We start from the raw sequence: 26,472 nt of genomic DNA on the forward strand, positions 1-26,472 counted from the left end.
ATGAACTTTGTCGTTGTTTGGTTTTTGTTGTTGTTGTGTGAAGGGTCAAACACAGGACCTTATGCATGACAAGCAAGTGCTCTGCCACTGAACTACATCTCTAACCCTGCTTTATGTGTTAAATTGCACTGAATTAAGTTTGTGTGAGTGTGGGTGTGTGGGGATGCGTAGGAAGGTGTGGGGGTGGTTTTGTGTGCACATATGGAGATGCTGCAGATGTCTTTCTCAATTGCATCTCCTTTTTTGTTTTGTTTTGTTTTTTTGACACAGGATCTCTCTTTGAACCTGGAAGTTCTAATCCCAAATTTGTCTAGACCAGCTGCTTAGAAAGGCACAGGGATCCTGTTGTCTCTGCCCCCCATCACTGCAGACCACCATGCACCACTACCGGTGCAAACCACCATGCTCTGCTTTTTACACCGTTGCTGAGGATCCAAATTCAGATCTTCATGCTTGCCCCGCAAGCCCTCTACCCACTGAACCATTTCCCCTGGCCCCTCTTTATACTTTTGGAGACATTCCCCTAAGTTACCCAGGCTTGATTTGAATTCATTTTGTAGCCCCGGCAGTCCTTCCACTCACCATCCTCCTGCCTCAGCCACTGGAATTGCTAGAATTACAGGCCTGTGTCTCTAGGCCTGAAAACAGATTGGTCTTAACTAAGCAACAGATTACACACTTGCTGAAGTCAAGACCATTTGATTCTACTTTTGTTTGCTTCTGTCTTGCCCAATGAGTTCTGATTGACCAGATGCAGCATTTGAGGAACTGTGTGTGAAAATCATCTAGAAAAAAGTTAACTCATCCAGTGGGAATTTGATACTGATGTTCAAACAAGAAAACAAAGTCAGATAGACATCAGTGTGGCCATTGATTTTCTTCCCTATAAACATCCACTAAACTATGTATTAAGTTTGTGTTCCTATGACAAGTTATTGGTTATCATCAGCCATGTGGAAGAAATAAATATGATGTTTATGTTCATTGGGTCAATAAGGAACATTTTCCAAGTCAGAATACACTTACTGGGTCAGAATGGGAGAAAAAAACTGGATAGGTTTTGTCTAAATTATAACCAGAAGTTATAATCAAAATACTTCAGACCTAATGCAATAGAACATGGGAAGGTCTGTGCAGAGAAAACAGAAAAGAATGAAAATGGTGTTAGAATAATACTTTTTGAGACAAGGTCTCACTATGTAGAGCTTCCAGTTCACCATTCCCACTATTTCAAGACTACCACACATGAACGTTATAAGCAAGTGCCACCTAGCTAAAAAACAAAGAATCAAATAGATAGATATAGAGAGAGACACCATATAGTTTCTTCAGGAAAAGCGAGGAGCCGCAGCACTTCAGGACCCCCATGACCAGGATGGCAATCCGGTCCCCCAGCACATCAGCCTCATCCATATGGTGTGTGGTCAGTAAGATGGTACGGTCCTTTTTATAATGCTGAAGCAGGTCCCAGATGGCCCTCCTTGAGACCGGATCCATGCCAGATGTTGGCTCATCAAGTATCACCACCTGGAGACAAAAGTAAGTAACCAAGGGTCTATTTACTTCGTGTTTGCTACCTGCGGGATAACCTACTACACGTGGGAGATTTATTTAAGCAAAATTACAGACTCTACACCACCCTGGGACAAACAACTGCTAAATCCTTAACTGTTAAAACCTTATGGCTACATTATGTCAGCTGCATTAATAATGGGGAGTCTCTCTCCTTACCATTTGGGAGAGTTTTACCAGTTTTGTGTTTGAATCTGGAGGAGTAAAGACCCAATTTATTTTTATCTTATTTCTTCCTATGTGTGTACACACATATGTGGATGTCAGGAATTGATGTCCAGTGTTTTCCTCAGTCATTCCTCTGTATGTCTTATCTTTTGAGACAGAGTCTCACACTGAGCCCAGAACTCATCGATGAGCAGGACTGACTAGACAGCAAGCTCTAGGGATCAGTCTATCTCCAAGTCACCTTTGGTTTAACATTTTAGGTACCCACAACCATGCCTGGCACTTTTACCTGGGTCCTGGGGATATTCATGAAGCCAGGTCTCCGTGTGCCCCATGGATACTTTACTGCAGAAGCATCCAGCCCCACAAGAACCCGTTTTAACTGTTAGGTACCTTAGTGTCCCCTATTAGAGCTATAATGATTGAGAGCTTGCGCTTCATTCCTCCGCTCAGATCCTTTGACATGGTATTACTTTTCTGCAGCAGGCCAAAAGAGGTGAGCATTCTGTGGATTTCTCTAGGTCGGTTCGTCGAAGATATTCCTTTTATCTAAACAAAAGAGCCAGAGTTTATGCAGTGCCCTCAACCCTGTGCTTAGAAAATTCTGACATTAGGGCTTTAACCGAGCTGCGTGCATATGCTCGCCCTTCTCGTTGCTTCCAATGTGAACTTTGGATGCAGTTAAGGCTGTAGGTCCTTGTACATGCTGCCCCGAGGGTATGAAGAGTACAGAAAGGGAGTGCTCACCACACAGTAGAAATAAAGGTGTTCTGACACCGTCAGCAGTGGGAACAACAGGTCATCCTGGGGACACAAGCCCAAGCTTTTCCTAACTTGAACCATGTCAGATGAGATGTCGTATCCACTAATATAGACCTTTCCTTTGGTAGGAAGATACAAACCTACAATCAAGCAAAGACAAGGCAGAGCTTAGCTTCAGCAAAGACACGTGGCAGCGAGCTGCTCACTGGGAGCCTTATGCAAAGGCAAAAGTGCCATCCGCAGGGATACCTAGTGCCAGTGTTCATGATCTCATGGTGATGGCGAGAAAAGTGATCTTTCATTTTTGTCTAATGTTATATCTTTATTGAAAGTATTTTGAGGGTTGGGGATTTAGCTCAGTGGTAGAGCGCTTGCCTAGAGAGCGCAAGGCCCTGGGTTCGGTCCCCAGCTCCAAAAAAAAAAAAAAAAAAACAGGAAAGTATTTTGGTTTTGAAATTTAAATATAATTACAGCATTTTCCCCTTTCCTCCCTCTAACCCCTCCCATGTACCCCCCTTTTGCTCTCAAACTTATAGCCTCTTTTAAATATATGTGTATACATATCCAAAATATATAAATGCAACCTTCTCAGTCCATCTGATGCTACTTGTACATATGTAATTTCAGGTATTATATAGTCAATTAGGAAGTTCTCTATGGAAGACGATTTCTCCCTCTCTCAGCATTCCTTGCCTGTTGGTCTTTGTCTATAGTTGGGCTCCTTCCGTATTATGATATCTACTGGTATCCTCCTTATTTGGGTCTTCTTTAGAGATTGGGTCTTCATGTGGAGGTTTCCTGGGTGTAGCTTCCCTTTTATTTCTAGGTGACACTCTAGAGCAGACTTTGTGTACGTCTGGCTCTTACAATCCTTCCACACCCTCTTCCTCAATACTTCCTGAGCCTTGGGTGCAGGCGTTGTGTTGTAGATTTATCCACTGGACTAGACACCACAAACTTACTTATTTTCTGCATTTTGGTCAGTTATAATTTTCTGGAATGTTCTCTATTGCAACAAGAAGTTTCTTTGATAAGAGAAGAGGCCTACATGTACCTGTGGTTAGAAGAATAAATATTTTGAATATAGTTAGGGATTATGATGCTTAGGTAAAGCAGTAGCTGTACGCTCTCCTCCAAGATCCATGCCCCCACTCACCCTAGGTAGTTGACAGGCATGTTTTCCTTCTTATTGAGCAGGACTTCAGTCCAACTAGGGAGCTGTTGGTGCGTGCAACTACTGCACACTTAGAGTTATCTTGTGCTATTCATTGCTGTGCTTCATATGTGTCACAGCTGGATAGGATGTTGATTATGTCCCCCTTTAGAAGGTTGCAAGGAACCTCCTGGTACCATAAAAGCTAGTCCTCAGGTAGGGGGCTTTTAGGGAAGATCCAGTTCTGATCATCAGAATCCTGTGTCTGAAGTGCACGGAGTCATCAAGAATAGAGGTAAACTCTAGAAGGAAGACCTATGGAGACAGCTTATGTTTTAGGAGTCTCTTAGATTTCCCAAGGCCAGAGCTTGAAAGGGTGTTTCTCATGTCTCGTGTTGGGGTTTCCGTTACATAGCCTATGGCTCTTGTGGGGAGCACTGTCAGCCCAAATAGGAAATTTTCATTTAAAATATATATGTACACATATATACTTGCATTTATTATATTAATTTTAGGTAAATTATATTATAAATATATCATATTCTTATAAAGAATATATTATAAAGAAATGATATATTATAAAGAAATAATATAACTTATGGGGTTTATTTCAGAGACCCTTACTGTTTTGTAACCCTCTCTCGCACTCTCCTTCTGTATTGATCTCCTTCTCACCTCTATAATTAAAGTTCCCTGCCTTTTATTTCCATTTTTCTTGTCACATCAGTTGTACTCTAATATTCTTCTCTCTGTTGCCACCCACAGTCCCTTTTGCTTTCTTGGTACCTGCAGTTACTCCTGGGTTGTTGGCTATCCAAGCCAACCCCAGCAGCTGGCCCACAGGAAGGATTTCCCTGTGGTGGACTCCCTTTGGAAACTTTGTAAACCCTCAATGCATGCAAATGGCCAGGCACACATGAGGAGCTCCAGCAGCCAGGCCATAAAGGCTAAAACAGCTGTGACTGCCAGGTCCAAGGCCAGACCCCACCACCAAGACTTCCCTAATGGTCCTAAGGTGTAGTTTTTCTCCTTGTGTTGGAGTTTTCCATCTATTACCCTTTGTAGGGCTGGATTTGTAGAGATATATTGTGTCAATTTGGTTTTGTCATGGAAGATCTTGGTTTCTCCATCTATGTTAGTTGACAGTTTTGCTGGATAGAGTAACCTGTCCTGGCATTTGTGTTCTCTTAGGGTCTGTATGACATCTGTCCAGGATCTTCTGGCTTTCATAGTCTCTGATGAGAAGTCTGGTGTAATTCTGATAGGTCTGCCTTTATATATTACTTGACCTTTTCCCCTTACTGCTTTTAATATTCTTTCTTTGTTTTGTGCATTTGGTGTTTTGACTACTATGTGATGGGAGCAATTTCTCTTCTGGTCCAATCTATTTGGAGTTCTGTAGGCTTCTTGTATGTTTATGGGCATCTCTTTCTTTAGGTTAGGGAAGTTTTCTTCTATAATTTTGTTGAATATATTTACTGGCTCTTTAAGTTGGGAGTCTTCACTTTCTTCTATCCTATTATCCTTAGGCTTGATCTCCTCATTGTGTCCTGCATTTCCCGTATGTTTTGGGCTAGGAGCTTTTTGCATTTTACATTATCTTTGACAATTGTGTCGATGTTTTCTATGGTATCTTCTGCCCCTGAGATTCTCTCTTCTATCTCTTACATTCTGTTTGTGATGCTTGTATCTACAACTTCTTGTCTCTTCCTTAGGTTTTCTATCTCCAGAGTTGTCTCCCTTTGTGTTTTCTTTATTGTTTCTATTTCCATTTTAAAATCCTGTACAGTTTTGTTCAATTCCTTCTCCTGTTTGGTTATGTTTTCCTGTATTCTTTCAGGGATTTTTGTGCTTCCTCTTTAAGAGCTTCTACTTGTTTAATTGTGTTTTCCTGCATTTCTTTAAGGGAGTTCTTTATGTCCTTCTTAAAGTCCTAAGTGTTGTTGACTGGTTTTAATAGTCATTCCTAGCCCCAAGTTAGGGGAGTGGTCAGGCCCTGCCCTTCAAGAAAAAAAACTATATGCAAACTACTATGATGATGCTTTCTTAGTGGGCAATAAGACACCAGCTCTTCTTATTCCTATCTAACTAACCTAGTTACCACTAATCCATTTCCCCATTCATACCCTTCCATTTCCCATTCATACCCTTCCATTTCCCATTCATACCCTTCCATTTCCCATTCATACCCTTCCATTTCCCATTCATACTCTCCCCATTTCCCATTCATACCCTTCCATTTCCCATTCATACTCTCCCCATTTTCCATTCAGACCCTTCCATTTCCCATTCATGACCTACCATTTCCCATTCAGACCCTTCCATTTCCCATTCCCTCCCGTTTCTCTCCAGACTCATGTAGTCACAACTCTCAACATCTATGATGTTTTCTATTCTACATGTGAATTGCACTGTGTAGAACTCATCTGTGTTTCACTTGATTTTTTTTCCATTCCTGTTCACATTGTTGAAAATGACAGACTTTCCATTCTTTTTATGGCTAAGTGATATTCAATTACGTATATGTATGACATTTCCCTCGTCTATTCATCAACTGATACCCACCTGAGTGTCTTCCTTTCTTGGCTATCTCCTTCAAAGGTATCACCCTATAATCAATCACAGAGTGAGTCTGATAATACTAGCCTTCCCTTACAAGAAATTTGACAAGCTTTCCTTTGGAGTAAAATGAAAGGACATGTGACAGTAATTCAAATGCACACACAAATGGCCACAGATTTATCATTTCGTCTATATGAAATGTGTCAGTTAGTCAAGTCCACAGGACCTGAAATCAAAATGGTGATGGTCGGTGGCTAAAGAGACGGGACGTTAAGCAGAAAATGATGGCTAAGCTTAGAGGTTTCTTTCAGGACAGCACAGCACTTAAGCAAAATCAAGGCAACTGCTACCAATCGATTTATACCAAATTTCCCTTAAAAATATTAACATCTAGAAAACTTAGCAGGGGCTGGAGAGATGTTAGTAGTTAAGATCATTGGTTGCTCTTCCAGAGGTCCCAGTTTCAATTCCCAGCACCTATATATGGTGGCTCCCAACCATCTATACCCCAGTTCCTAGGGTTCTGGTACCCTCTTCTGGCCTCCATGGGTACTGCATACAGGCAAAATTATCCATATGTACAGAAAAATTAACAGAGCATGACCCTTGCTTCAAAGGACTTAAGTCTAATGCTAAAAGCAAATGATTGAACAATGGTGACATGTCATCAATATGTTCTGCATGGGGAACTGTTCTAGTCGCTTGGGCCATATTAATTACCAAACACAGGTTGGAATTAATAATTGTCAAGGAGGAACTGTGGGAGGCTACCGTGGAGCTGGGCACCCTCTTCTGCTCTGCCTCACCCTTAGAGGGTTCTTGTCACTGATGTGTTTAAGGACATTTGAAAAATCCCTGACATATAAAGCAACAGTCACAGGCTCTGGGACAAGGGTATGTCTTTGGCGACAGCTGCCATACACGTGTAACATGTGGAGTGTGTTCCCAGAAGGCAGACACAGGCGAGTTCCGTGAGTGGTAGGATACACACTAGTGTCAAGCACAATGGTGATTCCTTTACAGTTACGTGATGCTTGTTGAGGAGGAAGGCCTTTAAGAGGAGGTTTTTAAACTGAGGTTTAGAGGAAATTCAACAACATTCGATCTGCATCTCTCATTGTCTTGGAAGTGAGCCCTACTCATCCGGCAGGCATGCCATGAGGATTTCAGCCCTGACCCCGGATGTCACCTGACACTGTCACGTTCTTTCTGCCATTTCTCCTCTCTGCCCACGTGACAGTCTCTATCCTCTTGCTTCCAAGCCCTGTATGCCCTTATAAGGCACATCACTCTTTCTGTTTATGTATTTTTTTTTCTTCTAATCTTTTCTCAGACTTAGATTTCATTCCCACTTCCCCATCCCCCTCAGCAGGAACTAGTCATGGCTGCCAGGGTAGAACTCTTCCTTTGAGCCCTGCCTGTTTCTCAAGCCACTCTATGAAGCTCTGTCTGCCAGCAACTATGACATTCCTGGAGATCAGGGCTTTGGGCCTCTTTGTTCACTTTTGGTCTTTATCCCAATATTTTGCATGGTAACAGCCTATATTGATAGAATAAACAAAGTTATTGGTTCATGTGAAATGTAGGTCAGAATGAATTAAAGGTGGAATTCTTAGGCCGCTGAGATGGTTTGGTGGGCAAAGGCACTGGTTGCCACACCTGGCAGCCTGAGTTCAGTCACCAGCCCCACAGGGAGGAAAGGGAGCCACCCACCCGGCACAAATGCCCCTCTCCAAACACACAAAACAAAGAAATAAAAATGGGGTTTACAAAAGTGGATTATTTGAGAAATTAGAAAACTTTCTTAGTATAATTCTTAGTATAATTTCCCATCCTAAGAGGTAGTTGGTTACACAGATATATACAGATGTCAAAAAATAGCAAATAACTAAAATTTAAACATTATGAAATATTCTTATCAAAAAATCTAAATTACATAGTGAAAAGAATATTTAATGTATAGAGCCAACTTTGAATATTTTTAAATGGGTATATAGAAAGTATAGTAAAGTGTTGGGATGGTAGAATGTAGGTTATACATAGAGGGATATTTGCTAAAAGTTCTTTTCCGTTTAGCTCTGTGTTTGAAATATTCTCAACAAATTACTATGTGTTCATAGTACACATTCTCACTGACAGTAGTACACACTGAGCAAATTACAATGGTTTCCTGTGGTGTGGAGGGACTAAAAGGAGATAAAACAATGTTGGGAGAAGCCAATACAAAATGATCACAGAGGTGTCAGCAAAAGCCCCATGCTTGGTCCACAGAATTGGCCCCAGTGTGACCCTGGATACACACCTGTGAGAATGGACAAGGTGGTGGTTTTTCCTGCCCCATTATGTCCAAGAAGAACAGTTATCTGCCCCTCATACAAGTTCAAAGACAAGTCTTTTACTGCCATCAGGGTACTGTTTTTTAAGGTGAATTCCTGTCAAAAGAGAAACAAGTACTAATTTGATTACTCTCACCTGTAAACAAGGATTCATTAACTATTCAGAGTTGAAGAAAAGTGTCTGCCCCAGTCAGTGAGACCTGGTCAGACATGGCTAGTCAGACAGTCACTCAGACAGTCAGCCCATCAATCAGACACAGCCAGTCAGACAGCCAATCAGACATAGTCAGACACAGTCAGTCAGTCAGTCAGTCATTCAGCCCCAGTCAGACAGCCAGTCAGACAGTCAATCAGACACAGACAGTCAGCCCCAGTCAGCCCCAGTCAGCCCCAGTCAGTCAGACCCAGCTATCCCGTCAGTCTTTCTCCCGCATCTCAGAATGAACTGCTGAAAATTCCATGGCAGACTCCACTCAATACACCAAAAGGACCTCTCTCCTGTGCTCTTATCTGCATGAGCCACACAACTCTCCATCTACCCACATGTTCCAAAATTTGTGACTGAAGGGCCTCTTGTCATTTTCTAATTTGTACACTAAAAACTCATTAGTTACCAATCACTGCTAATCAACTCATTTGCTTATTTAATTAACAAGAATTATTGAGCACTTATGCAGCATGCATTGTAGAACATGTTCTGATTGCAGTCATGAAGAAGGCATACCTGGTACTTAATACAGCACAAAAATTGTAACAGGAGAACAGGAAAACAGGAGTACATATGTGCAGAGGAATGACTTCAAGCTTGTACTAAACCTTAGCCAAAGAATGCACCAGTGGAACACATAAAGAGCCTAGAACAATGTATGTGTAAATGTAGTCAGTATGTTTCACAAGGAAGAAAGGCAGTTTGCCATCTGGGCAGCATTCTGAGCACGCATCACTTGTAAGCTAGACATCTAACAATGGGCACCATATTGCCAAAGGAATTACAAAGACTAGTTAGAAACACCTTTCTCCCCCTATGCCTGAAAGAGAAAGTGCTTTGACAAGAGGGTAAAATGCATCTTCATTTCGTGCTGTGTCAGGGGCTGATGACATCATTTTAAAAGCACACCACACGTCTTTACTTTCTGCATTTGTTGAATCAGTGTGGTTATCAGGTCCTATAAATTAACTATAAACTGCAGTTGCTTATGTCCTTACTGACTGGTCTAGTTCTATGCTCATGTTCTTAGTGTTTTCCTGCTTTTTTGTGCTTTTAAAATTATTTTTAACATACTAATCACTATTTTTAAATCTGTGCATACCAGTTCTAACATCTATATCATGTTCCTAATGAAGCTTGTCTATCGTATGTGTTTGCTGTTGGTTAATGGTCACTATTTTGTGCTTCTTCACATGTCTACAGAGAAGCCTTTGAACCACTCAGCGCTCATGACACTCTGTGCATCTTTAGGGAGAGGTCTGGGAAGAAATGAACCACTGTAACATCAGAGATGTGTGCCAGGGTGATTCTGCGTGAAGGTAACACTGGAGAGAGGAGAGACAACAGAACAAGGGCAGAACACACTTTCTTCGATATAGCACTGTGACATTAAGATAACAGTTGATGTCAGTAAATATCCAAAGCAATCCAAATGCAAAGGCTGTTTGACGCCTGTACAATACGATCAAAGCAGAATGTAGGGATAACTGGTAAAAGGAGCCCCAGAACCAGTCCTCCACTGGCCCTTAACCCAGACACACAGTAGACATTATGAAAAGGATTCAATTGCCACAAATTATTAAATTAAGCATTCAAATTAAGTTAGATAGCTCCTTGGGAGGTTAGGGAATACAAGCAGGTATAAGTTTCCCAATAAAAAGAAAAAATACACTGTGGAAGATCCAGAAAAGAATAAATGCCTAACAATATCTCAAAGAGTTCAAAGCAGCCTAGCCTTTAACCTGTAAAACAAATCTTGATGCTATTTTTTTTTTACAACGACAAATTCCGTCTTGACTCTGCCTCTTATCACATAGGGCAGTCAGCACTATTATCTACACAAAGGTAGATCATATTCTGAAGGATGGCGAGAAATAACACAGAGAGGTGGTGGTGTTTTTTTAATATGCAGCCCAAGTGAGCCTCAGCCTCATGATTTGTCTGCCTCAGCCTCCCAAGGGCTGAGATAACAGGCTTGGCTGCCATGCCCAGACAACAGATGGACTTTTATTTTCTTGTATACACCTCAATTGCACCTTACTTACTTTATCTTTTAATTAGCGTAGATGTGGAGTTGTGGCCATGACAAACATCTAACCTCCACACTAGACTGTCTCTTCATCCTACCGAGGAATGGAAACCTGCTGAATAAGTAAATACCTTGTACAGATGCTGAATCTGGATGCCAGCCTCTAAGTCAACAGGTTCGGGCTCCATAAAATCACTTGGAGGTAAATCACTGACTTGGCTCTCTTCCCTGCTTAAGGCTGGCTCTCCAAACCAGTAGGTTTTCTAAATGACAACAATCAAGAAGTAATGAGAGTGATGATGATAATAATAATAGTCATTGTAGTAGTAATGATAATGACAATAATAATAGAAAGTTAAGTGCTCTACTATGTCTAAGATGTCTGGCCATTTCACTCTGGCTTGCAGTTACAATGGATGACTTGCTGAGTCGCCACTTGTGGTGAGTATAAAGGGAAGCAAATTGTCTGTAATATGAATTTCTGAAGCTATGTTCACAGAACACACATTCTGCTTCAAGTTCAGCTCTGCGAGATGAAAATCAGTCAAGCCCCTCAGAAGGTCAGAGCGAGAAGCACTGCCTCACTCCCAGTCAGATCTTTCTTGCAGGGTTGGGCTACACATTGTGGCTATCCTGGTACTTTTCAGTGAATCTGTAAAGACAAATCCTTTTCATAAACATTTTAAACCACTTGGCTTATGCTTTTTAACTAAATGTTCCTTTCCACTCATGTGATACAAGCAATGAAAGGCAAGTCTGTGGTGTCTTGGTAGTTTGGTACTAAGTACAGTATACTGTGTGGGCTCTGTCTTCTTTGCCATTTAAATATCTGTAGAGGAAAGCCTGCTCCACTTAATTATATATTTGACAAAGTTATTAAGTTTCGATCCTTCGAAAAATATAGTATCATCCCAATGGAGATAGACAACGCATTTGGCAAAATTCAGAGTATATTCATTATAAAGAACCTTCAGAAAATAAAGTATGGCAAGAATTTACTCAACACACTCAAATCTATCTTACAAGCCCACAACCAACATCATCTCAAGTGGGGAAGGCTGAAAGCATTTCTTTTAATATCTGGGACAAGAGTGTTCATGTGTCTACCATCTTTATTTAATGCAGTGGTGAAAGTCTTAGCCAGGGCAGTTAAGAACAATAAATAAAGCGCACAGAGACAGTAAAGGAGGAAGTCAGGTGATTTCACTTTGCAGGTAATAACCGATAAATTCAGAGAACTTCACCAGTCAACCTATAGAAGTGAATAGATTTTTTTAAATGTACTAAAAACACACTAGTTGAAATGGAAATCAAGAAAATGGTCCCACTGACAATAGCAATAGCCACAAAATTGCCTAGGGGTAAATGTAATCAAATAAATGGCTTCTATAACAAAAATTACAAAATTCTGAAGAAATTAAATGGGATGTTAAAAAGTAAGGGTTGCTGGTTATTAGCCTACATTTATGGTCAAAGAGAGATCCTGCCTCAAAGGAGTGAGGTACAGAGTGGTAGAACAGGTCACATGGCATCCTCCACTCGACTACATACACCTTCACACAGGTTATGGGTTCTAATACATGTATGTGCATGCACATGCACATACAAACACAATCTAACTACAAAATCAACATATTTGGTCCTTTGCTGTAAAGCTGTGGTATCTAACTCTCTGCATACACCACTGGAATGACACATACACCACTGGAATGACACATACACCACTGGAATGACACATACACCACTGGAATGACACATACACCACTGGAATGACACATACACCACTGGAATGACACATACACCACTGGAACGACACATACACCACTGGAATAACACATATAGAATAGAACACAGCATAGAATCCAAATATAAGGCCACGTATGTATTGAAAGCTGGTTTTGACAAAGGTACCAAATATTACAAACATTGATTTTTTTTTAGGCATATTGAATTTTAAAAGTCTCTTCAAGAAATGTTTCTGAGAAAATTGGATATCTGTGCACAGAATCTTTCAGCATGTACGATAGCCAAGCACCTAAACCTACTAGATGTGAAATGGACCAGTGCTTTCAGACGTCTGGGTAGCTGGTGCTCTTTTCATAAGACACGAAAGCAAATTCAGCCCAATTGATTCACATCAGGCTAAGAATCATCTGCAAACAGGCACAATAATTAAACAGCAAAGCTTACCTGTGAAATGGGAGAAAATATTTCTAAACTAGCTGTCCAAAATGAGTGTTTTCAGAACAGATAGACAACTCAAACTCTTCAGTAGTGGGAAAAACATATGTAGCACAATTTCAAAATGGCAAATTATATGAATAGATATCTCTCAAAAGACATACAAAGGGCCAGTAAGTAAAAATTATTCAGCACCACTATAAAAGCTACAAATCAAAATCACAAGAGTATATTCTCTCTCTCTCTCTCTCTCTCTCTCTCTCTCTCTCTCTCTCTCTCTCTCTCACACACACACACACACACACACACACAACTACTAGCATAAAACAAACATAAAACGTGCTGCTGGGTGTGAAGCAAAAGAATTCTCACGAACTACTGCGGAGAATTTAAATTAGCACGTCCATTATGGAAAACAGCACAGCAGAAGTTCCCCCAGAAGAACGAAAAATAGAAACAGCAACCCCACAACTGGGCATACACCCAACTGTGCTCTCGTGTTTGTAGCAACACTGTTCTCAGTAGCCAAGACATAGATTTGATGGGTAAATAGCTATAGAAAGTAAGGTATACTCATGAAATGGAATATGGTTGACCATAAAAGGGGACTGTGCCATTTGTTTACCTGGGCACGAATGCCTGGAAGATACAATACTAAGCAAAATAACCCAAATACAGAAAGGCATACACCTCATGCATGTGCGGAAGCAAAAGAAAGCTGATTTCTTGGAAATACAGAATAATTTATAGTCACTGCAGGCTGAGGTGTGGGAAATGTAAAGGGAATAAATAAAGTAAACTTAGAGGGAATACAACCTGTGGTTCTATAGTGTGGCGGGGTGACTATAATTTACAGTGATCTGTGACTGTATCTTCTAAAGGGCTAAAAGGGAGAAATTCAAAGTTTCTCAACTTGAAATGCAAATGGTAATTAACCTGATTTGATAAACTACTCATTATACGTGTGTATTAAATTTTATACTAGTTTCCATAAATATGCATGGTCATACTTTAAGAAAAAAACTAAAAATAGGCCTGGGCATAATTTTTCCTCTTCCCACTAGGGTCCATAGACATTATTAGTGTGCATTCATTCAAGTGGGGTCTTCTTGCAGAAAATCACTTCATTCTATACATACCTATGGCAAACAGTGGCATTCCTGCAAAAAGGATGAGGCATTGTGGTTAATCTTCACTGGCTGCTTAATTGCCTTGAGATTTGCCAAGGTAGTCAATAAACCACATTGCTGGCTATGTTTTTGTGGGTTTTTATAGAGAGGAATAACTGGGGAGGGAGCAAGGTTGACTGCGGGCAGCAACATTCGTTAACCCAGGCATTGATGGACTAAAGGTGAAGAGGGCAGGATCCCATCAGCACAGACGTCCTGGCTCTCCTTCCTGATTTCTATGAGATGAGCAGTTTTGTTCTGCCACGTCTTCTGACAAACATGTTCTGCCTTGCCTCAGCTCAAAGTGATGTGGCTATGGGAATGTGGACTGAAGCATCCATGAAGCTTCATGAGAGTTGCTCTTCTCAGGTATTTGTTATGAATAGGAAGTCTGATACCACAGTCCCCACAGAAAGGCTGTAATCCTGCTTACCCTTTGCAAACTAGATACCAAAGGATTTGGGGTCAGGGTTCTAAATGTCAGGCATGCAGGTGCTCACCTGCAGGAAAAAGTTCCAGGGCTTGGGCACACCATACTTCCCTGGAAAGACAGCGTCTACATACCAGGCCACAAGGCCGTACAGAAAAGCACTAAATAAAAACATTCCTATTATGTGGGCCAAGGTTAAGTCATCATCAGCGTTTACTTTTGTAGCAAAGTTGTACCACTGAGCACCATGCCCTGAAACAAAATGGGAGACAGTTACTTCAGATGTCCAACAATGGCTGATGTAAACAGGTAGAAGGCATGTAGGTCCTTGTGCCTACAGATACACTCAAGGAAGACCAGGAATGTTAAACATGGAGTGTCATCTCCTCAAAGGAAAAGAAGTACAACTTGTTTTCTACCCATAAGGTTGGAATGGATATAGTTAATAGCATGGAACCCTCTGTGCTATTTCTATAGTCAGGCCACACTGAACTTTATCTTGAGCCTGTTCACCTTAGTCAATCTATAGCACTATCCTCCCCAGAGCCGTATAACGAGCACTATTTCTCTTGAGCCTGCTTTCTCACTTAATCTATAGAACCTATCCTGGAATATAGAAGATGTCACTTGTATTTTATAAGAGCTTTGATATCATCATATCTTAAGCTTTGTTGTGAACACAGAATTGAGTTATCACCAGGATTCCCCTCCCCAAATTTGCTGTGCTTAAATATGCCTAAAACAAACTACCCAGGGCCAGACTTTCAAAGTTTGAACCAACTCTGGCCAATCAATCTTGTCAAACTGGACTTCCTTCTTGCCTCTAGCATTTTGACATTGTTGTGTTTGTAGAGACCCCCGCCATACCCAGGTTGTTAAGATTAAATAAGGAGGAAATGGTACAAGCATTCTGGAGACATGTGCTGTCTATTTGTTATTTGATGACACTCTTACATTTAAATTTTCCAGGAGGAAAAGGAAGTAAGAAAATAATGGAAGAAGACTTTTAGCTAAGCCCAACTAAAAATTACAGTGGCATTAAACTAGCACAAAATCATAGATTCATTAAAGCAAATAACCCAGGTGTGAGGCAGCAATAACTCAGTTCTCTAAGGCAAATTCTCATGACTACGACCAACAATATAAATAAAATATATTCATCAGTAAGAAGTAGTAAGGTGCAACTTTTGTTCTCCAGGTTAGCATGTAGGGAATTGGAAGTTACTACTGTGTCTAAACAAGTAAAATCAGCTGCACTGATGAACACAAGCAAAACTAAAACAAAAGACAGTACACCCCTTAAAGTCCATAACTACCAACAGGTTCCAAAGAGATCGAAGTGTGCGACATCCCAGATAAAGAATTCAACAGAATAATTTTTAAAGAGTCTAATTAATCAGATAAAAAACCTAAATAAATTAAGGAGGATTAATTCAGGATACAAATGAGAAATTTAGTAAAGACTCAGATTTTGGGAAAAAGTCAAAGAGAAATCTTTAAAATAATAAGCTCAGTAAATCAAGTATAAAAGCCGCAACAACAGAGAACAGTTAGAAGAAAGAACGAATACCACATTCCTGAAAAAAAAAAACAATGAAGACAAAACACAAGATTATTAAGACATCATTAGATGATCAAATGTCTGTCTGGTGAGCATTCCCAAGGGTGAGGAACCACAGATTGAGGGTGCAGGAGACCTAGTCAATGAAGTAATACACCAAAGCACCCAAATGTTGAACACATAGGGAATAGAAAACAGTGCAAAAAAAGTAAATTACCCCAGAGTAACCACTCTGAAACATTTTATGGTTAAATATTTTTTATAATCTAGAACAAAGAAAGGATTTTAAAACCTACAAGATAGAAGCACTAAGTAACACACAGAGATAAACTGACTTGAGCCAGAGTAGACTCTTATAGGAAACACTAGAAGGTGGGAAGGAATGTATGATGGAATTATGCAAAAACTAACAGCAATCCCATGCAGAGGTATGTATACAAAGGCAGACCATGAGGAGAGAGGAGGAAGGAGGAAAAAGATGTCATGGGGTAGGAGGATCATGAGCACACGACCATGAGGGCCAGCCAGTTGGAGTAGAATCAGCCCAAGCAAAACATAGCAAGTGATACCTCAAGGTTATTGGCACAGGGAGGCAGACAAAATAGCACAGAGGGCCAACATCTGCCCGGTTCCAATGCTTTAAAGCTTATTATAAATATAAAGCCTTATACTTGGGAACTAAATGATCTATGTTAGGGTAGAAACTCCCAAAGAATGTTTACTACAACAGGTCAGTAATAGGCTAATTTACCAAAATGAAAAAAGGAGATCACAAAAAAAGAACCACAGAAATTTCTCCAGTGATAGATTAGAACACAAAATCAATCATAAATGAAGAACAGTGCCAACAAACAAAGAATGAAAGCACAATGCCACTTACCGGCATTCTAAGTAAAACTAAACACTTAAGCAAATTCTTCTGTATACCATAATCCTACTCAAATTTTTCTCAACTGGATAAACTCATCTTAGAAAAAGCTATGATTAGTCAGTAATGAAATATTGACATCTTTCAGTGTGAAAGGCATCTGCTGTCCATTATTCCCCAGAACAGACATAAGGTGCACATAACATAGAGAAATGCACATAACATGTTTTCCTTAATGTGTACATGTATATATGTGTATAGAGTATGTACACATATAAGATACACATACACACACAATTTTTTTTATATGATAAAGTCAATAGGCAGGAACACTCAAACTACCTTTTAGTCCTGTCCTTTCCTTCTGGGATGCAAATTAATGCAGGCTCTGTCACCAAGGGAAGACTCACCCTTCATTTCCAGCTTGCATATCAAGTCAGTCCCAAATGCTAGTGCGGTGTTGGTAATGAGACAGAGAGCCAGCTTCCCACTGAGGCTTATCCGATCATACAGACTAAATACGATCAAATATGGAAAGAAGGTGAGAAAATGAAGGAATCCTGCAATAGAAGTGGCCAGAGAAGCTGGAAATGGACAAGGAAAAGAGGGTCAGTTCACAGAAGTCTCAGCAGCTGGGGAAAGAGCCTTCCTTTTACTACAAAGGAAAGAATAAAACTCTCTAAAGGGAGGGGACTCTTTTGCCCACCACTACATCACTGGCATCTTGCACTGTGCCTAGAGCACAGAAGGTGCCCCATCAAGACTCTTACATAACTGAGTAGTACAAGGAGACATTTCCTGAAATGTATCTAGTGCTATCTGAAACTCTGAGATCGCTTCCAAAATGAGAGTTTCTCCCAGTCAACTCATCAGAACGGAAGGCACCGTCAACTCACCTCTGTTAAAGAATGTGCTAATCATGAAGCCGAGCAACATGGAGGAGATGGCAAAACACAGGAAGTAGAAGGCAATGAAGAGCGGGTCACTGTGTTGAAAGACTCTCTCATGCGTAATCTGATGGAATAATTGGGGATCTGGTTTAATCACAGGTGAAGTGATGAGGAGGGGAAAGGCACAGAAGTGAGGGAAGATACAGAACACCTCCCTGGTGAAATGAGTCAAGCCACTTGGAGACACTGAAGTCAGTGTCTACAAAGAGCCATTCATCTGCGTCCCTTCCCCCTCTCCTGATAGATTGCCCTTTTGAACTCCCACAGTGAAGTCAGTGGAAAAACACATTCAGTCTCGGGCAAACTAACCCACTCTTCCAATACGTCAACTTCTTTGTCCTCCTTAAGGCTGTGAGATGCTGAGGTGCAGGTGGATACTTGCCTTGAGAAATAAAATCCCACACAGCAAACAGATGATGATGAAATACATCAATAAGAAGGTGATGAAATAGGAAACCCAGAGCATAGCATTACTGAGTCCCACCATGAGCTGGTATTCCTGAGGAAGAATCAACACAAGCCAACGTCATGCAAACCACACTCCAAACGCCTTCATACATCTTACTCTGTGTGGCTTACCTATGGCCACCCCGGTTTACCGACAAAGAAATCTCACCTCCCCCTTTAAGGGCCTAACTGAATTCAGCCTTGCACCCAGTCAGGGCTGTGACTTCAACGCAGAATTCTGGGTACAGATGTTTTTTCTCCTAAGACTCAGTACATTCTGGTTCTGCTACAAGAAACATTTTTTAAAAACTAAAAAAGTAAAACATTAAGATTAAGCTGGGCCATGGTGGAACATCCTGATCCTAGCACTGGGGAGGCAGAGGCAGATACATCTCTGAGTTCATAGCCAGCCTGGTCTGCAGAGTGAGTTTGAGGACAGCCAGGACAAGACAGAGATGCTGTCTTACAAAACAAACAGATAAACAAAACTAAGATTAATCGTCTTTTCATTATGCCCTGCTTCCAGGAAGCAATAAACGCAAAAGGTAAACACATTTCAACTCCACCACAGATTCGAGCAGGGGTAGACAAACTACGGTGCTTGAGTTGATTTGCCACCTTCAAAACCACATTCATAACCACAGTCATGACCACAGTCATGACCACATTCATGACCACAGTCATGACCACAGTCATGACCACATTCATGACCACAGTCATGACCACATTCATGACCACAGTCATGACCACATTCATGACCACATTCATGACCACAGTCATGACCACAGTCATGACCACAGTCATGACCACATTCATGACCACAGTCATGACCACAGTCATGACCACAGCGATGACCACATTCATGACCACATTCATGACCACAGTCATGACCACATTCATGACCACAGTCACGACCACATTCATAACCACAGTCACGACCACAGTCATGACCACATTCATGACCACATTCATAACCACATTCATAACCACATTCATAACCACATTCATAACCACATTCATAACCACATTCATGCATTCCAATGCTATCTCAAGCTGCCTTCCCTTCATCCTAGAGTTTACCTACACTAATCTCTTCTGGATCTACAAACTAGAAATCCAGGGGGCTGGAGAAATGGCTGCCTTGTGAAGATCGTTAGCAACTTGCCTTAGTTAGGGTCTCTAGAGCTGTAATAAAACAGCATGACTGAAAGCAACTTGGGAAAGAAAAAGGTTTATTTCAGCTCGCAAGTCAGAGAAGGAAGTGGCGGGGCTGATGCAGAGGCTATGGAGGAGCACTGCTTACTGGCTTGTTCCCCATGGCCTGATCAGTCTGATTTCGTATACAATCAGGACCACCTGCCCGAGGGTGGCACCACCCATGATAGGCTAGGCCCTCCTCCATCAATCATCCATCAAGAAAATGCCTTACAGACTTACATACAGGCTACTCTGATGGAGGCATTTTTCTCAGTTGAAAGCCCCTCTCCCAAATGACTCTAGCTTGTGTCGAGTTGGAAACAAAAAGAGATCAACTAGCCCATCCTTCTGCAGAGGACACAGATTCAGTTCCCAGTACCCCGAGGATGCTCACAACCATCTGTAACTTCAGTTCCAGGGATCCAAAACCCTCTTCTGGCCTTTGCAGGAAAGAGGCACACACATGGTACATACACACACATACATGCAGGCTAAATAAAATACACACGAAATAAAATGAGATTGAAATTAGAATGCCAGACTGAGATGTGACAGTATCACAAACCATACTGAAGGACACCCTGTTCCTGTCTATTCAAGCTACACCTTTGTGTCTTCGATACCTCTCTTTCCCAGTGGCTAGTGATAAAGGAAAAACTACTTAAGGCAATTCAATTTCACAGTTTACTTGATAAAAGCAATACTGAAAGAGAGAGGGGGGAGAGCGAGAGGGGGGGAGGGAGGTAGAGAGGGACAGGGACAGGGACAGGGAGATGGGTCACACCCTGCAACAGTAGAGAGTCACTGGGCTCTGCTAGCAGTGTACACAGACAGTATTACAGGAAAATGCTTTACAGAATATCTCTGTGTGATGAGTGCTCAGACAGATTCCCCTTTTTATGCAGTCCAAGACCCCAGCCTATGGAGTCGCTCTGTCCACAGTAGGTATGTCTTCTAACCTCAGTTGACCAAATTAAAATAGCCCTGGATTGCTCAGAGGTCTGTGACTAGGTAATTTGGATCCTGTCAAGGGGATGATATCAACCGGCATGTAGCATTAGGTACAGAATGCTTCACAGAGAGGTGTCTTTAGGATGAGTTTAATTTACATTTACAACTTTCCCTTTTGACCAGTGTTAGGGTCTGGGAATAACTGTACCAACCACTACACATGGTCAAGGCTCTAGATTTGGTCCACACTCACAAAGAAAAGCATGCAGCTGGCTAATTAACCAAGCCATGAAAAGCACTCCAGTTCTGGGTAAGGACAAGAAGGAGAAAAATCAATGTGAACTGGGAGGGTCTACTAATGCTTAGCTAAGTGCTGGTAATTGCCTGGCTGGTTGCAGTGTGAACTGAAGCAGAGTCCAGCAGCTGCCTTGAGGTGAAAAGACTGAGCAAGCCCAGAGAGGGCAAAGCAGTCAGAGTTCCCAGGGCCAAATTTCAGAGAGAGCAGAGGTTAACAGGGTAAGTGCTCCGGGCACCTTTAGATGGTGCTCCCAGCATCTCCACCTTAGAGCTCCTGAGGATGTATCCCAGGACCAGAACACAGCAACACAGGCAAAGAAGATGTTCGAGTTGCCAACAGCCAGATTAAACCATAATCACTGTCAAAAGCAGGTTACCCACAAGGATTTTATATGAGCAGTGTTTCCAGTTTAGTGGGCCTAGACCTGGATTCTCAACCTAAATACTACTGAGAAAATTTTCTGTGTAGAACATTGTCCTATGTCTTTATGCATACCAAGGCTTCCTAACTTTGATATGGCTGACAGTTCAGGTCTGCACCACAGGACACTGCGGTGGGCATGCTAGGGCATTCAGCAGTACCCCTGGCCTCTACCAAGCCAACGGAAGTAACATCTGGCTTAGTTGTAGAAATTCTCTCCAAACATTGCCAAGCGACCACTGGAGCAAAATTGCCCCAAACTGAGAACAAAAAAACTTTAGAATAAACCCTTCTGTCACCTCATCTAACAAAAACTCTAAAGTAATAGCTGGGTGTTATGGCGTATGCCCATAATACCAGAATTTATGAAGCAGAATCAGGAGGATCATGAATTTGAGGCCATAACAAGCTCTATAGAATATTCATGGCTAACCTGAGCTATACTTGAGACTCTGTCTAAAAAAAAAAAAAAAGGAACAAAATTGGGGGGAGTATAGTTCAATGGAAGAGTATTGCCCCCCTGGCATATGAAAAACCCTGGGTTCCATCCTTTGTACTGAAAAAAAAAGAGTAGGAAGAGATCTCAAAAGATAAACTGTTTCCAGGATACCTACGTGTGCCTCAAAATAAAACTTAAACGCAATTATGTAAGGTTATCAAGTATCCACTAAAGTAAAACATGACAATGTCTGGACTTCAATTAAAATTTTCCATGTATCATAAATAGTCCCCAAGGTGGCTTTGTCACTTGTCCCTTCTGGTCTTTTCTTGTTACTGCTCTTTGGTATAAGCAGGTTGAACAACTTTCAGTCTATGGGGTGTGTCAAAGGCGATGAATGCATGCGCCTGTAATTACAATGCCTCCCCCCCATATAAAGGCAGCTGATGCACTTTGAGATTATCAGTTCCTCTGGCCAACAGCAAAAAAGAAACTAAAAAATTCTGTCCTGGGACCTTAAGGAACTGAATTCTACCCACACCAGGAGGAACTAAGAAGTGGTTCTTTTCCCATCATAGCCTCAAACAGAACAACGTTGACTGAGACCAAGAGTGTCATGCCTGATCCAAGGCAGGGTAAAGACAAGATGACAGGTGTGAATCATTTGTTAAGGTGCAGAGACTTTGTATGGCAAAGGAGAAAAAGAACCCATTGTGAGAAGACATACAGACTAGAAACCAGTAGATGAAGACATTACGCTTTATTACAAGTCTGGTAAAGTATAATGAATAAAGCACAATGTGCCAGACAGGCATGCTGACAGCAGCAACATCAAACAAAGCGAAGGAGGAAGTTTCAAGGCACCTTTATCCAGGATAACATAATTATTATTCAGTATAACATAATGATTATCCGGTATAACCTAGTTATTACTCACTATACCATAATTGTAAGTCACAAGAGTTCATCACTGTTGCCACATTTTATCTGTGGAAACAAGTTGTGCCAATTACAGCTCCTTGAAAAATGAATGCCTCCCCAGCTCCGAAAAAAAAAAAAAAGAAAAAGAAAAAAAAAATGAATGCCTATCAGATGCGAAGGAATCGCTATTGTATAATTCTGCTTAAATTCAAAGGTGAGCCAACACTAATGTGGGCTTTTACACAGTGAAATACCAATAGCCTTTAGGAACAGAGGCAGAGTAATGATTTGAAAAGGATGAGAGCACAAACTGGAGTTGGGGTTTTTTGTTTTGTTTAATATTGTTTTAATGAAGGCATAAAGTCAGTTTGGGTATAAAGGGGGTGTGGATTTGGAAAGAGATGGGGGAGAAATTAAACATTACTGAAGTATGATGTATGAAATTCTCAAATAATTAATACTTTTTTAATTTTTGTTTTAAGGCAGGATCTCACTGGCCTAGAATACATTGGGTAGACCAAGATGACCTCGAACTCACAGTGATCCACCTGCCTCTGCATCTCAGGTGCTGAGATTAAAGATGCGAATCACCATGTCTAGTAATAAAGATATTTTTAATTAAACAAAACAAAATGAATACTAGCTTAAAGTGTCCAGTCTAAGTTTCTGTGACATGAAGAATAAACTGGATGTTTCAACTGGTAGTCAAAAATAGATTTGAAAAAGATTATTCACTAGTTAGGGAAGAAAATGTCTTACAATGAGAAAAAACAAAGAATGGTTCAAAGTGATCCATTTTCACTGAGGGTGTAAGGGACTAATATGGAAACATTGGGGAGAGACAGTCATTGTTGGCCAAACCAAATAGAGAGTGCTGGCATAGCCAGATGGTGAAATATTACCAAAGCTTGAACAACTGGAAGATGGTATTACCACAAATGGAGAAGGAAGGGGAACCATGAGGGGATGGGAAGAAACAGGGTTACATTAATCCCCATGTGTAAGGGACAAAGGAAATAGAGACATAACCAAGACTCTTGCTCAGTTTCCCTTGGGCACTAACCTGGAGTGTCTCTAATCACTTTCATGGTAGAATATTGCAGTCTCCATTTTAGAGATGAAGCACAGAGAGACTTCACCAAACACTACAACAGCAGGAAACGGTGGGGATATACATTATGCATTGTGCCACATGGATAAAACTGAGGTTTCAAGCATGGGTGATTTGGAGCATCATAATTTCACATCCTTAGCCAGGGAGGAAAAGAATGATTGTGTTCCCTGTTGACATCTATCTTTACTAAACTCCAGTGTCACTGTCCCTTTGGGACTCAGTGGACTTACTCGACCTGGACATCATTCGACAAGATCTCCAAATGCCTTAGCAACATTATGATGTGGGGTGAAATCCTTGAGAGAAGTGTATGTAAAGTTCAAAAACTCAAATTCAGTCAAGTACATATCCATTTCCACTCATGTCTACTTCCTAAATGTAGGTCCATGGATCAATCTCTGTCCCCACACACTAAGACAACTCAACTCAGTCTTTCCTTCCTTATCTCTGGCTTGTCAGAATTACCTTAAAATTACCTTCTTGTCTTTTTTGTCTTGCCTAAATGACCAAGCTTTGTCAACAGATAACAACCTTTGGATCTATCCACCCCACAGGTCATTTCTATATATCCTGAAACCTAAGAATGGATTTTGCTGGGCACAGGATTAGCCTGTGCCAAACCCCTTCCTCTGGTAGTGTCTACCATTCACTGCTGTTCAGAACAAACAAAGCCATCTCTATACTTCAAGAATAACTTTCTCCCTTTTTCCCCCTAGCTATGGGGAATAAGGCAGCTATGAACATGGACGAGCATGTATCTCTAGTTGGATATCGAGTCCTTTGGGTTTATGCCCAAGACTAACAGTACAGTGAGAGCTTGTGGTAGGTCCAACTCTTCGAGGAACCACCATACTGGTTTCCATAGTAGCTGTGCCAGTCTTCACTGCCACTGGTAAGGAATATGTGTACTCCTTTCCCCACAACTATGGCAGCATTTGTTCTCATTAGTTTTTTGTTCGTTTTGTTTTGTTGTTGTTTTATCTTAGCCATTCTGACTTGAGTAAGATAAACTCCCAAAGTAGTTTTAATTGAATTTCTCTAATCGCTCAGGACATGGAACATTTTTTTAAAAGTGTTTTTCAGCCATCTGGTTTTCATCTTTTGGGAACTCTGATTAGTTCCCTGCTCTATTTCTTTAAATCAGGCTGTTTTCTTGCTGTTGAATTTCAAGTTCTTTGCATATTCTGGATACTAATCATCTATATCCAATGTCTGGCCAGTAAACACCCACTTGGGTAATTAACATATTACATGTTAACTTACATCCTAACGAAAATCTGAACAACATGTAAGTAGAGAGTTGTCTTCTCTCTTTTTTTTAAATTACCAGTTGTGGGATGATTATAGATGGTTCTAGAGACTAAAATAATATCTCATTAACTGCCCCAATAAACCCCAAAAGTAGCTGCTGCAGTCTTCAATTTACATTTAGGGAAACAGAGAATGATCACAGAGTTAACTGCCAATAAAGCCAGACTTTAAACATGAAGTCCATCAGAGTCCTTGGGACAAAGGAGGTAATTAGTAAGTAAGCATTAAACAAATTGATGGGCAGGTGAGCGCTCTCGCAGCTTCCTGGTTGTAGCCACTATTGTTGATAATGAAGTCTTGATTGACTTCACACTGAAAGTCATCCCCAGGAAGATCATAGGACATAGCAATTAAGACATATTTTAGGTTACATAATTTAAGACCTTGTCTGATTCTCTCCTTGTTGCTCATTTAATCCCATAGACATCTTTGAGGCATTAATATCTGACTCCTTTCCACGGTGTTCTCATAGTCATTTAGTTAAATCAAGAATTTATTTCTTAAAAAACATCAAAACCTCAGAAAATTGATTGTTGGCTCTGTGCACACTCCAGGCAGCCCATGTTTGCATGCAGCTCCCACAGGATGTCTGTTGAGCAGTGACAGGTATGCAGAAACTACCCAACCCTCTACACACATCTATCTATCCTGCTGCAGAATATTATGAATAAAATGAAATTACCTTTAATCGCTTTTCCTTTTCCAACATAATCGTCCCAATTATGTCAAGTGCCATTTGAGTAAATGTAAATAAAATTGTCCAAGGAAACATAACAATGAAAGTCCACAAGAAGCTGTCATGAATGAAGGCTGGGTATGGGAATCTCCTCGCATAAATTGTGGTGTTAGCAAACATGGCTTCAGCTGCTCTGCCACTGTGATGCATCATGATGGCCTTGTCTACGGAATGCTGCACGAGAAGAAATCCTTCTCTGATGTATCCTACATGGAAAAACAAACAAACAAACAAACAAAAAACAAAACAAAACCAGAGACTATCAAGTTCAGGATAGTAACACAGCCAGGGAGATGACTGTAGCAATTCAGATAATTCAAGACTTCTAACAATTTCACAAATACCTCTTATGAATTGAGATACATTTAATGAACACCGTGAGATATAATTGCTGTCTTCTCAAAGTTAAGATATCTCATGAAAAATAACCTTGAATTATCTTTATCAGTCAAAGTGAATAATTTTAAAATTGTAAGCAAACCTCTTGCTCTACATCTGTGACCTTCCAAAAGTGCTATGCTGAAGCCTACTACTTGGTATATTTTACAGAGGTAAGGCTTGTCAGAAGTGATTGAGCCATAATTACTCCTCCTCATGAATGGAATGCTCTTAAAAAGGATAAACAGGAGTGGCCTAGTCCTTTTTTTGCACCTTCTCCCACGAAAATGTGATGAACCAACCAGTCTACC

At 40.9% G+C, this 26,472-nt stretch overlaps 1 protein-coding gene across 1 annotated transcript in view; it reads right to left on the reverse strand.

Moving 5' to 3' along the window:
- Positions 1 to 26,472, reverse strand: part of LOC116893131 (ATP-binding cassette sub-family A member 3-like) — a 90,820-nt gene that overhangs the window by 54,906 nt on the left and 9,442 nt on the right. The window contains exons 5-14 of the mRNA XM_032895062.1: positions 25,730 to 25,989; positions 18,332 to 18,448; positions 17,896 to 18,013; positions 17,410 to 17,583; positions 14,641 to 14,822; positions 10,922 to 11,053; positions 8,520 to 8,649; positions 2,488 to 2,642; positions 2,134 to 2,289; positions 1,317 to 1,527 (exon numbers count right to left, since the gene is read on the reverse strand). Of these exons, the coding sequence (XP_032750953.1) occupies positions 1,317 to 1,527; positions 2,134 to 2,289; positions 2,488 to 2,642; positions 8,520 to 8,649; positions 10,922 to 11,053; positions 14,641 to 14,822; positions 17,410 to 17,583; positions 17,896 to 18,013; positions 18,332 to 18,448; positions 25,730 to 25,989 (1,635 nt within the window). The remainder of the gene's footprint in view (positions 1 to 1,316; positions 1,528 to 2,133; positions 2,290 to 2,487; positions 2,643 to 8,519; positions 8,650 to 10,921; positions 11,054 to 14,640; positions 14,823 to 17,409; positions 17,584 to 17,895; positions 18,014 to 18,331; positions 18,449 to 25,729; positions 25,990 to 26,472) is intronic.

The sequence above is a fragment of the Rattus rattus genome, chromosome 2 (genome assembly GCF_011064425.1).
Source record: "Rattus rattus isolate New Zealand chromosome 2, Rrattus_CSIRO_v1, whole genome shotgun sequence".
In the NCBI taxonomy this organism is placed as follows: domain Eukaryota; kingdom Metazoa; phylum Chordata; class Mammalia; order Rodentia; family Muridae; genus Rattus; species Rattus rattus.